Genomic DNA, 13385 nt, shown 5'->3' on the forward strand with positions numbered 1-13385 from the left:
TTTTGTTCCCTTGAAGTTAAGTGTTTTCAGGTGAACCCTGAGCTGATAACATGCTGGTGCAAGCCTCCCTATTGTTATTACTATTAACACTGTATGATTACTATCACTGCTGACTGCTAGTGCTACCAACATAACTATTGCGGGATTATAGAAATTGAGGCATGTTTTTTAAAACATCCAGGAATCTGAACAGAAAGTAGAATGAGGGAATTAGTCTGATTTCGTCTGGTTTCTCCACGTGTTCTAGTATACTTGGATTGAGCTCGTTCTTTGGGTGAATGACAGATGCTTAGCAATATGCAGCTTCAAACTCTTGTTTGGTTCTGTTATGAAAGATGACCTGCAATTTGTCTTCAAGTGTTTCAAATCTTTTTTTTTTTTTTTTTTTTCAGGATGGGAAATTATTGTGGGAGCAGGAGCTGTACAATAACTTTGTATATAATAGTCCTAGAGGATATTTTCATACCTTTGCTGGAGATGTGAGTCTCAACATCTTTGAATACCTATTTTAGAATGTCTTTTAATAAAATGGTAACTTCTAGTGTAACTGAAGTTTTCATTTCATTCTGTAAATTATGTATGAAAGTACAATATTCCTTGTTTTCTTTGAAGTTTTTTATGCTTATTTATTGAAATAACTTTGGCTTTCAACTAGAAAACTTGAGCCATGGAACAGAAACATAAAATGCACTTCTTTATTTTTGACTCCCGTTAATAATGAAATTCTTTTGACTTACAGATGATGCTTGTGAAGTATCATCTATTTCTTAAAATAATTTTTTCCTCCCCCAACTTTGATTTCAGGCCCCAAGATTTTGCTCAAATTTGTTAGTATGAGCTCCAGATAGTTGATTAGTAGACAGACATTCCTAAGTTAGATTGTTTCACTGAGATTTGTTTCCAAATTTACAGTGGTGGTCTTTTTTTTTTTTTTACTGATTATATCTTCAGAAGGTGTAAGAACTTGTAAGCCTTTGAAACATTTTCTTAGTCATGGGTGGGGGAATATTAATGTTTTTCAGACATGTCAAGTTGGTCTTAATTTTGCTAATGAAGAAGAAGCTAAACTATTCCGCAAAACAGTAACAGATTTACTTGGACGACGGCAGAGAAAATCTGGTAAATATTTAAATTAATCTTAAATTCAGGCTTGTTTATGTTGTTCTGGGGGGAGGCAGGAAATAAATTATATGTCTGAAAGCAACTGGAGGCTTTGCTGCCATATTTATATTTAGAAGTCATTGTGTTATGAAAGTGCTTCATCTCTCTATTTTACAAAAATAATATTTTTTTTCTGAAATAACTTGGTGCTCCTTGCTATAAAGTCTCAGCTTGTAAGCTCTAAGATTGTGGTGTTTGAAAATATAGACCAGAAAGAAGCAAAAAGGGTAAGCTGTCAGTGGGAAAAAGGAGAAATCTTCCCGTAAGCTGTTTTCACATTTGATTAAACCCTATTTTAGCTCTGGGCTGTTTATAACGAATTTGTTTAAATTCAGCCCAAGTGGGTTGTAACAAAGATTTTACCATCTGGTATGTTCAGTAGTTCATGTGAATGAATTATTGGCATTGGTCCAGTGTTTAGTAGAGAAATATCTTCTATTCAAAACTAGTAATCTTGGCAGGGGCTGAGAACAGGAGACATAATGTGCCTATACTGTCCTTAGCAGCACAGGACGGTCTGAAGCACAGCATGCGTTTTGTCAGCTGCAGGATGCCTTAGGAACATGGTCAGTGTTTTAAAGGGAGCTCAGGCTTTCTCCAGATCTTGTCTTGGTCCTTTTCTCATAAACGACTTGCCTGTCTGACAGCCGTATGACCATGAAGAGTAAGGTGATACAAAACATAGGTTGGATACACATGGATGTGCTTAGGCTTGCTGTAAGCCGTAGTGTGGACTTGTGTCTAAGCTATAAGATGCGTTTCTGTAGTCTGGCTTGGAATTGAATTGCACTAGCAATGCATGGAGCTAAGGCTGATGTAAAGGGCGGTTGCCCTTGGAGTACCAGGGGCTTGCAAGTGTTCTCAGGAAGCTACAGGATCCATGTGGGTTTCATTCAGGGATGGTCGCTTAGGCACAGAGTATTTGTTCCAAAGCTTAGTTGTTTTCTTGAAGATGGTCTCTGCTTGAAACCAGAATATGTGCATTCTTGTGTGTCATTCTTCATTATCGTGTGTCTAAAACACTGTGCTGCAGTGCACAGATGTGACTTGGGAGAAAGGAAATAAGTATCTGCATGGCTGGCTATAGCAAACTTTGGTTGAAAATAGTGGTTCAGTCAAACCTCCTGTTCACAGGATGTTCAGCATAGTTTTTCTTGTTTAATCTTTGAGTAAATGTATTGGCTTGTGTGCTCAAATCCATGCTGTAGTATGAGCTTATTCCGTACATTCTGAAACGTATTAAAAGACAAATAACTCTGCCCCAAAATGCTTACAACTTGAAGAAAACTTTACTTAAAAAAAGGAAAGCTAAAATGCTCCACACTTTTTCTAACTAAGAGCTGGAAAACAAGAATTAAAAAACAGTTACGAGATTTTTTTTTTTAGTCAAGCCACCAGGTGAAATTTCCTATTTGTCATTCATAGGGACTGTTTCTAATTGTTCTCATATAATAACGGGCTTTGCATTTGTCAAAGGTAAAATGGATTTTCAGTTGGTGCGTGTACGTAGATTTTTATATAAATGCTTTATAAAAACATAATATGTGTAGGCTAAATTATATTGTACGCATAAGTTTATATATAATATAAATTATATTAAAGCTTCATGTATTATTTATATTAGATAAAAATCGTGTGTGTATTCTAACACATCTTAACTTCTAAAGCTGCAGTAATGGTTTGGCTTTCTTAATACTTTTTCTGTTTAATGAGATCTTTACTCCCATGCCTTCCAAAATATATTTCATTTCCTAGCAGTGCCACCTGATGTGCTTTTACTGAAATGAGTACTCTCTGTGATCACTTAGCAGCCTGTTACGCCATTCAGGGCTTGCTAGGAGACTTTACCAGGAGTCTTCTGGAAAGTTCAGGTTACAGGAAGGCAGCAAGAACAGCAGTTCTGGCTCAGAAAATTGTCTTGGTGCTGAGACTAGTATATGAAATATCATACAGCTGCAAGAAGAGGCAACAGTATTCTGCTCTTCCTCACTTGGCATGAAGTGCGTTCCAGTCGGTGTACAGACAACTCCTGAGTAAGTGCATCTGGAGTTCAGCAGAGGTGAAAGTAGGGCTCCAAACAGAGAATGTATGAGAGTTTACAAATGTACAAAATATTCAGTAGAGAATAGAATGAGAGAGAAAGGTTTTAATACCAGGCTGTTTTTTCATCTAGTTAAATTTTGATTTTAAAAAACTCATTAAATCCTTAACTATAGGTTAGAAAGAAATTACCATACTTAGTTAATTTCTCTGCTAGACTCACTTAAATAATCGCTCCATTTACTTCTTAAATGGATCCCAGATAGTTCCCCCAGTAAGCAGGATGAACACAGCATTTCTCCTCTGGGCCTGTCAGTATAGTCCATTCACATTTCGGGTATACTTGCATGTAGGTACCATTTGTTCTTATTTTTTTATCTTCTTGCCTCAGAAATGTTAATGTGTGTGTTCCACGCTCTGAGAGAATTTAGCTTTATTTTTAACTGCCTTTCAGAAGTAGGAGGTTTCAGTTTTTGTCTGATTCTTTGGCACCTTGTAGCTCAGGGATGGGAGCTCTTTTAGCCCTCTCTGAAGCTCTCTGCTTCCTCCACAAGCTTTTAGCTCCTGCTGCCCTTCCTAATGCACTTCAGGCTGGGTATTGAATATGTACTAAATGGTACTGTTACTGCCTGGGAGGCAAGGGCATCTCTGCTGAGACTTGAATCCGATGCATGCTGAGCACTTCAGAGATCTCTTTCCAGGAATGCGTGCTGATGAGAACAGGGTTTCTCAGACACAGGCAGCTGGTGAAGTTGATCTTTTGGATCAGTAGGCTTCTCCGTCTTCTGTCAGACCTCTGGTGAGGTCATCGGCACTTCAGAACAGGAGTTTTTGTTTCCTAGTCTGTAGTGGAAACCACAGAAAAACAGATCTAGTATCTTTTGGCCACAAATCATTATTCTTATCTAGACCCAGCAAAAATTGCGGGAAGTGTTTAAAGTGTCTTGCTTTGTTCTCCACTATTTTATCTCTTGAACTTTCTCCTAATGAAAATTTTAATAGGTTGCCATGATTTGGCACAAGGCCACTTAACATTTCCCGTGAATGCCTACTGCTTTGCCCGCTTCCCCTCCTGTGCCAAGTGGCTTGCCCTAAGTCCTGTGCTTTCCTTTTCAGTTTCAGAGCTGATGCTTCCTGGGTAGGACTGCAATTGTGCTCCAAAAGTTGAGCAGGTTTTTTTGGAGTCCAACACGAGTGGATTCTTAACCTAAATATTCTAGGAAGAGAAAACACAGTATTTGGCCAAAAAGCCCCTTTTTTGTCCCCCAGCCTTTCACCTCTGAAACTAATTTTCTTTGAACTGAGAGACAAGTGTCTTCTGAAGGCTTGCTCAGCAAAAGAAGATTCTTGAAGGGTTTTGGTCTTCTTCTTTTGGAGGTTCTCTATTCCCAACTGAAGATCATCAGCATGTGAGGCTGATTTGTCTTGCTCACCTATAATTTTAGATTGTTTTTTAAACATTGATACGACAAGGTCAAGAATATCTCTGTAAGCACTGTCTCCCTTCCCCTTATGCTTGTGTCTGAAAAACACAACGGGTTAGCAGTTTTTTCCAGGACTTGTTGAAGATGAAAATGTCTGTTTAAAAATTCTTCTTAAGCTCTTAGGAGGCCCTGTTACATTTCAGATACTCCAGTACATTCGTCTATATAGAGCCATGTTTTTTTTGTGTGGTGAGATGATAGACCATGCTTGCGTGTATGGTACTGCTAAAGCCAGAAGCCTTCTGAATATCTGTGTAGGTACACAAGTGGTGTAAGTTTAACTGGACTGTTTTTGTTCAAAACTGTTTTGAAGGAAGGCTGCAGGTTGGGTAGATGTTGAGGTGTATAGGAACAAATACTAAGAGGGAAGTCTCCTTCAAAGGAGAATTAACCATTAGAGGCTGAGATTGATGAGGTATGAAATGCTTACAACTACATTTTAAGCAGTCAAACCAAATTCTTCATAATCTGTGAAACAGTTTGGCTTTGTGAATAAAATATCATAAGGAGGTCTGAGTTCTGTTCGATGTTGTTCAGCTAGCTGCTGGATAACAGGTAAAGTGTCTTGTGCTTCTGTGTCCCAGTTTCTTCACATAAAACCAAAAATAATTATAAAGTACATCTGGCTTTGTGGGAGAACGTTACTGTATCAAAGTATTTCCAATTAAATTGAAGGAACAATCTCGTTTAGTGGAAATCAGAAACCGTAATACTTTGAAAATCTTGCTTTGATAGGTTGTACCAAAACAGCTGCTTTTTGAATGTTTCATCTTACTTTGTAGTCAAAATGTCTGAAATCAACTCACTAGCTATTTCCTTATGCTCCAAGTTGGCTTGCTTCAAATCAGTGCTAATTATCTAAAATGTGTTTTCATAATTCTATAATGCTTAGCTTCTTTCAACTGTTCAACAAGTAGGTTTTAAAGATGGGTTGTTAGGTCTCAGCTCAAGATCACTGAAAGTGCCACTAGAAAGTAAAGTTTAGAATGAATTTGTCCTGTGATACCTATGAATAAATAGTTCTTTTTCTTTTTCAACAGAAAAAAGAAGAGACCCACCAAATGGTAAGCTTTTTGTATGAACGCTGCATTTTATTTTTTTCCTACTGCTGTCACTTATGGTTTATGTATAGCTTTGTTTTGGACTTGTTCAGGATAGTCCTGTGGTAGCAAAAGCAGTAAACTCATATTCTGGAGGTTAGTATGTTTGTTTTGTTTCTGTTCTTTGGTATTTGTTTAGTTGTAGCGTGGAAGATTTGTGGCTGCTTAGCTGGCATTTGTAAAGGATGTTTTTGGAGAGGGGCATGTTTTCCTGTAAATAGGACAGAGGCCCTTCAGCTTAAGCTGTGAAAAAGGCTTTGTACCTTTCATTTGCTGCTTGGTCTTCAGAATATGCCTATAAAGAGTTGCTCTACAAAACATTGCTGAAATTCAAAGCTAATGTATTTGTCTAAAGGTGGGCATAATTGTAATTGATTTCATAAAATATGCATGACATTTTAATTTGTTTATCTGACTAACCCTGTAACTTAGCCTTTTAGAAATATGTCATACATTTGTAAGAGTAAACTACTTTTTTTTTCCACAAGAGAATATTTGAACTTATTTGTCTTGGGAGTACATCTCACTGACATGAATATCTTTCTGGTTTTAAAGTAAAAGATAGTTTGAAACTAAAAGAGGGGAGATTTGGATTGGAGGTTAGGAGGAAATTCTTCTCACTGAGGGTGGTGAGGCACTGAAACAGGTTGTCCAGAAAAGCTGGGGATGCCCCATCCCCTGAGGTGTTGAAGGCCAGGCTGGATGATGCCCTGGGCAACCTGATCTTGTGGATGGTATCCCTACCCATGGCAGGGGGGGTGGAACTGGGTGATCTTTAAAGTCTCTTCCAACCCAAACCATTCTATGATTTCTCAGAACCATCATCATTAAATTCAAGGAAGAAGTCAAAATATCAATTTTATCAATTTTATCAAAAATTTTACCATTTATTCTTAGATCAAGTGAAAAATGCACATCAGTGAATATCAAGTTTGGAGACTTTGATCTAATTATGACTCCACACTGAAGCTAAAAAGTGATTTCTCTGTTGATATTTCTGTTGATGCCTGTTTGCTGCTTGAGCAGGAATATCACCATCTGATCGTCTAGGGGTCCCTGAACCCGTATTGCCTGAGGAGGTGGTCTTAAGTTTATTCTAACCAAGACATCCAAGTGTCGCAGTAGGTCACCAAAATACTTAGTCCTTAACGAATCCTGAATTATGGGAACCACAGATATCCTTTCTCCGTGCAATACACTTCTCAAAAAATTAATACACCTCTTTCATAAAGATTAATTTTGAGAAAGCTCAGGCAATCATCAGCTTAACCCAGGCATTTTTAGTATCCTTTCATTCAATGGTGACTAGGTTGCTTAGTTTTGAAACAATCATATTAATATCAGTCTGGTCTTATCTACTAGGTTTTCTGAGCTTTGGGAGGGTTTTAACTGTTGACCATCTTTGAGCAACATTTGCTTTCCATCACCTAGAAGTTCATTCCTGGTAGCGATGTCTGCAGAGCAAAAAGAAAAGTGGTGATGACCACGCAGTGCCACCAGCCAGACCTCAGGCAAAAAAAAAAAAATTTGAGAAAAATAGTGAAGTACTGAACTTGCATTAATTGATCCCATCCACTTAGCCTGAATATTCTGTGGAAAACACAGGCTGATGCTCAGTGTTTCAGGTTTATAATCACTAGCCAAAACTCTGGTTTTTAGTAAACTGTTCTGCTGGGACATCTGTGGCTCTTCCATGATCTGTATACATTCCTTTTCTGGTTCTTTGGAGTGCTGCGATGCCTGCCTTCTCTGCTGACAGGTGTGGTCATGCTCGCTGTAGTCTCAGGTGAGACATGCTGAGGGCATAGGTTAGAGCCTCCGTTGGTTGTGACCTCCAGGCTGCAGCATTTGGAGTTCAGTCTAGAGCTGATCTATACTATACGTACCACCAGTGTGTAACAGGAGAGGAGTTAAAAAAAAAAAAAAAAAAAAAAAAAAAAAAAAAAACCCTGTTGCAGGGTCATCTGGCTTTTGTTATACTCCCCATATAAGTAAAATTGTCTTTTTTGGGGGAAAAAAAGGAACACCTTTTTTGTATGTACTATGTATCAATACATAATTATCTTTAAATCTGAAAAACAAGAACAGGCACACTTCCATACTCGTATAATCCATGCTTTGAAGTATTGTGGGAATTCTGTTTTAGTGGTGCTTGATTATCTGGATTTTCTGCATGCATTGAAATAAATGCGGAGTTGCACAGAAAAAGCGCTCTTACTTTTTGTATGACGTTTACAATGGTACAGATTTAAGTTTGTGGTTTTTTTTAGAATTGCAGGATTAAAATCAAATTGGCATTAAGAGTTATGTAAAATGTATTACCCTGTAATTTCCTGGGATTTGTGTTCTACTCGCTTGTTATAGCTAGGTCTTTGTGCAAATCGAGGAGTTACTGTGGTCGAATTCATCTCTTAGTGAAGTTCTGGATGAAATAAGGATTTGTCAGAATTAGGTTTTGAGGGAATCTTTGAGAACCATGTGACAGAATTGTTTCATCTGTTAACTAGAACAGTTTGCATTTATTGTAGGGCTGTCAGTAGTCAGGGACAGATGTCTACAGTGGCTCTAAAATACAGAGAATTTCATAGAATTTATATTTCAAAATGTTCTGTACTACATTTTCTGGACCACCTTCTGAAGATGTCACAGATGCTGATATCAGTGGATGCCTACGGCCACTGTATTGTCAAGTGCTTCCTAACGATGAGCTGTATATGCCTCTCTCATCTTCACTTATTGAGCTGTCTATACCTGATGGGGAAGGTGCTTGTGTTTTGATGGGAAAAATTTTACTGGATATAAATATGGCAGTTCTGGAAGAATACAATTCTTTCCAAGGTATTTTCATCCCTCGTGGACATCTGAGGTGTAAACCTGATGGTAAGAGTAACTTTCATCGTGAAGAGTTTGCTGTGGTCTCTGGTGTGAATATTATTAGACTCAAGGAATTAGGCAATCAGTCCTTAATTTGAGCTCAGCTGAACAAAACTTTATTTTGCAAATCGCTGCTTCTTTATACTTGTTAAAACCAGTTACAGTCAGTTTAAGACTTTAGTCCTTGCAAATACACCTTTTTGCATTTAAAGAGTTGAGACTCTTGAGAAGAATATCAAGAACTCACTAGCAGTTTTCAGTGCAAAGGTACATATTTATTCCTGAATGTCAGTATAGCTTTTGAAACTACGAATATCGCTGTAATATTGAGAAGGTATAATATTGGTGACTGAAGTGAGAATCAACTCCTACAGTATTTTTTCTTTTACAATCTAGTGAAATTTAGACTGTAGGTTTCAATTCATCCTGAAGGTTGGTTTAACACCACATTGTTAAGTTTTGGGTTGATTAAATTCACCAACTGTTGAATATTCTGTGAACTTCAAGTGCGCTTTTAACAACACAAATTGTGCGTAGTTCTACGTGGTCAGTCTGTGTTTTGTATTCTCAAAGGATAGCTGTCTAGATCATAGCACCTCTAGATCAAAGCATTTCTTTGTAGTAGAAAAAACTTTAGAAATTCTTGGTCCTGCAGTTTACATTCAGTTTTAAAAACTTGTCCTCTAAGACTGTCACGGGAATGTAGGAGTTGTCGTGTTTTTAGATGAGTTTTGTCTAGCCCTGTGTCTTGTTTCTGTTCATGTTTCTTGTTCTTGTCAGTACTAGATGCTTCCCACCGAAGTGTTATGCTGCAAACGTCAGATAATTTATCTTTCATTGTCTGCTTCTCCTTTTTGATTCAGAGTTTGGAATGTGAAAGCAGCTTGTTGGCGCTTTCAGAATGCGTAGAATAATTCTGAATAATCAATATTAAAAAAATTAAAAAATAACAGTTATGAAAAAATCAAAATAAGGTTCTGATTCACTTAACAAAAGCTGTACTTTTATCGTACACCCAGTAAAGTTGGATGCAAGAATCTTACTTTAATTGCTAACCATTAAATAGTAACTCAGAGTATGCTTTTCAAACTATTTCTGGACAAGCTGGTCTTAAGTAGACCTGCTTAATTTCAATTTTGGAAGAATGAGATTGCTTATTCTTCTAGCAGGATTCTTTAAAAATACACGTATGTGTGTGCGCAAATACACACATGAAAAATGCATAAATTGCCTCATAGTATTTAAATAGCATTATCACTTCCCTTATGTCAAGAGTTACTTGACATCAAAACTAAAAAATCTGAGTGGAAAATATTCTAGGTATGTTTATTTGCTATAATATTACAAAGGTAACATAATACTAGAATGGTAAAATGGGCAGGAGTGTAATTCAGATACATTTTAAATAACGAGATTAGTAATTCAGAGTTCTTTATAACAAAGAACAAGGCTTGAGAACATAATTCACAGAGTGTTTACTTTGTTTCTAGTATTGCTTTTACTGTCACAAGCTCTGTTTTTCATCTGGGACTTGGATTGTTTTCCAAACCTGTCAAAAAGAAGTAAGAACTCCTGAATAGCTCTATAAATGCTGTCATATCTTTGAAGACAACAGTATTCCCACATGATGCTTATTAAGCAAAGGTTCCCTCTCCTTTAAGATGCATTTATTGTACTGCCAAAGGTAGTGGCGTGCTGGGTGTTGCTGTTCATGGCACTCAATTTTAAGTCTCATCTAGGATGGTAGTTATACCGGTATTGTGTACAAGTGCATATATTAATGGCTCATTTCATGTATTCTATGCACATGAAAACCCTTTAATTTAGAATTAATTTCTTTGCCAATTTTGCGGAAACAAAATTCTAGCTTTTTTTTGCTATTTCTCTGCTCTAGCAATGCCTCTTTTTCTTCAGTAAGTAACTTATAATTATGCATCTGACATCCAGAACCCAGTCAGATGCATGTGGTACATAAAGCTGTGGCTACAGTACAAGCATTTTGCCACATGCTCACGCACACACAAAAAGTTGTTGGTTAAATATTGTTTAAATACAGCTTTGTTGAAACACGTTATTAAAAGTCCTGTTCTTTTATCTTCACAGGCCCAAACCTACCAATGGCAACTGTTGATATCAAAAACCCAGAAATTACAACTAACAGATTTTATACTCCACAAGTCAACAATATTTCATATACCAAAGAAAAGAAGAAAGGAAAAACTAAAAAGAGAAGATTGACAAAGGCAGATATTGGAACACCATCTAACTTCCAGTAAGGACTGACTTTCTTTTAGTTTTGTCAATTACACATGGGTTTTAAATGTGTTACCATTGTGTGTAAACTGACCTACCGTGAATGCTAGTTGGCATGTTACAGGGTTTAAAAATTTAGATACAGGTGAGAGTTTACTGAATCTGTACATAAAATGTAACCTGCTGTCCTAAAATAAATTAATTTAGCTGTATAAAGATGCCTTGCTTAAGCTGTCAGCTCAGCATAGACTCCTCTTAAATTCACCCTCAATGGTCAACTCTTAAACTCCGTTATTCTTACAGCTATACATGCTTAACTGTGCATTGTCAAACAGGTCCTGACTTGTCATAACAGCAGCAATGACATAGCCATATTATCTCTAACTTTGTAAATTCAATTATTCTGGTATGTGGGCTAGCACCCATACCTTGCGATGAAAGTACAACATGCATGTATATACCTTTTAGGAACAGGTTGTTTTTTCGAGTGTTTCTTAGATGTCTTTGTTCTTTTAGTTATCTGTAATTTTAAGCTTCGCTTTGATGAAAGTTGCTTTTGGTCAGCTTACTGAATTAACTATTGTTTTTCCTGAATTATAATTTGGCAACTTAATTTTCTGCCTTTTGAAATCAGTGTACTTTATTTGCTAAAGCAACAGCAATTTAAAGAGCTCTAGTTAGTTACAGGAAAGATCAGCTTCTGTGAAGTGTTGGAAAACCGGCATGGGATTTACATGCCAAATGAAAGTCTTGTTCTTTCAAACCATTATTTTGCATCGCTTCCACTGACATGCTTTTCCAGAATAAAATTCAATAAAAGTAAGGCCAGTATTACTAGTTACGATAATGTTGTTGCAGTGTTTTGAGTCTTCTGTACAGAGTGCACAGGGAACAAAAGGAGAGATGGGTTAAAATGCGTCCCTGTTCAGACTGTGCTTAGACAGGTCAGACCTCAACCATGTTTCTTCTGACATGAGTATTGGTGAAGGGACATCTATTAATGTCACTTAATACCAAACAGTGAAGAAAAGGATGAAGAGAAACATAAGGAAACTTCAATACTGATTTGTAGCTGGTCACTGCTGTAGCTCTACTGATGCAGACATCGGTGTAGGTGGACTACTGCAAATAAAGATTTGCATTCATATAACTTACCTCTGATCAGTACTTGTGGAAGGGTGTGCAGTGGTGCGGATATAAACAAAATTTGTTGCTCTTGTCTTTTCGGTTCTGATAATTGTGGGACGCTTTATGGGCATTCACAGAATATTAAAACAGTCCTAGAAAAGCTGAGAATAAGATAAAGTATTCAATGAAGTGCAAACAAAAGATGTCTTCTAGGCTATGTCAAGATTTGTACATAGACTAGCTTTAAATGTAATTTCAAATTGCAAATGGTAAACCTTTGGAAAAGAAGCTTGAAAGTCTCTGTTGGTCCGATTAAGGTCTAGTTAAGTTTCCTGTAGAGTACAGCAGAGTATCATCTTACTATATAAAATAGTTGTAGTTGCTCTTTTTGTACAAACATATGGAAATTACTGTTTGGTGATGTTTAGCAAACATGCCATTAGGAAAAGCTGTATGCAGCTTGATCTGTGATACTGGTGAAGACCAACATTTGCTACTACTTATGCCAGAACAAAGTTGCAATCGGAAGTAGAATTATTGAATTGCTTCTGCTAGTCAGATGTTGACTTCTAGTGCTTTTAGGAAAAATAAAATAAAAATCAAACTACACTTAATGTAACGTTGCATGTGCTCTTCTAAATAACATAAGAATTGCAGTTTTCCTAATAAATACACATTTTATTTTAAAAGACCTGTGAAAATGTGTTAGTGTATCCAAGTAACTTATTTCCCTCTGTTTGAGGGTTGAAAAATAAATGAGAAGTAATACTAACATTGATTATAAGATATATAATCTTTAATATCAATTAAGTGCAATAATCTCTGAATCACATAATCACAATCTCTTGAAAGACCATTGTGAAATTAATATAAGTATGCAGAGATGTATATGTAAAATTTTATTTGCTGTTAAATTTCTATTAACTTGCTAAAAACAGTTAATCCATTGTAACTAAATGTCTAATTTATGTGAAGCCAGCTTATCATCCAGAATAATACATTAATTGACAAATCGTCCCATATTTTGCTAATAAAAAACATTTAAATATTTAGGCAAAACAGAGAGCTTTCCTTTTTTCTGTAGCAGACCATTTACTTTCCTTCTTGCCCTTTGAACTAAGTAATCAACTAACTCACTTATAACAAGACCAAAAACTGAATGTGGGGCCTCGGTATCCTCAATAAAAAAACCTAGTGCTTAGTGTTGGTACTAACAGTAGCTTCAGGTCTGCCTGTGAAGACTAAACTCCACCCTTGATCTATGTGCGGTCCTTCCATCTCCATAAGTACGTACCACAGGGTGGCACGGAGCCTTAATGTTTTGCCACAGGCTATATATAGCCTA

The 13385-nt window shown here is 36.7% G+C and overlaps 1 protein-coding gene across 2 annotated transcripts in view; it reads left to right on the top strand.

Annotated features, from left to right (window-relative positions):
- Positions 1-13385, top strand: part of WASL (WASP like actin nucleation promoting factor) — a 49762-nt gene that overhangs the window by 26495 nt on the left and 9882 nt on the right. For both annotated transcript variants that reach the window (XM_080576720.1, XM_080576721.1), the window contains 4 exons: positions 393-479; positions 1023-1119; positions 5726-5749; positions 10763-10931. In XM_080576720.1, the coding sequence (XP_080432846.1) occupies positions 393-479; positions 1023-1119; positions 5726-5749; positions 10763-10931 (377 nt within the window). The remainder of the gene's footprint in view (positions 1-392; positions 480-1022; positions 1120-5725; positions 5750-10762; positions 10932-13385) is intronic.

Source organism: Anser brachyrhynchus (assembly GCF_964034855.1).
Source record: "Anser brachyrhynchus genome assembly, chromosome: 1".
Classification (NCBI taxonomy): Eukaryota; Metazoa; Chordata; class Aves; order Anseriformes; family Anatidae; genus Anser; species Anser brachyrhynchus.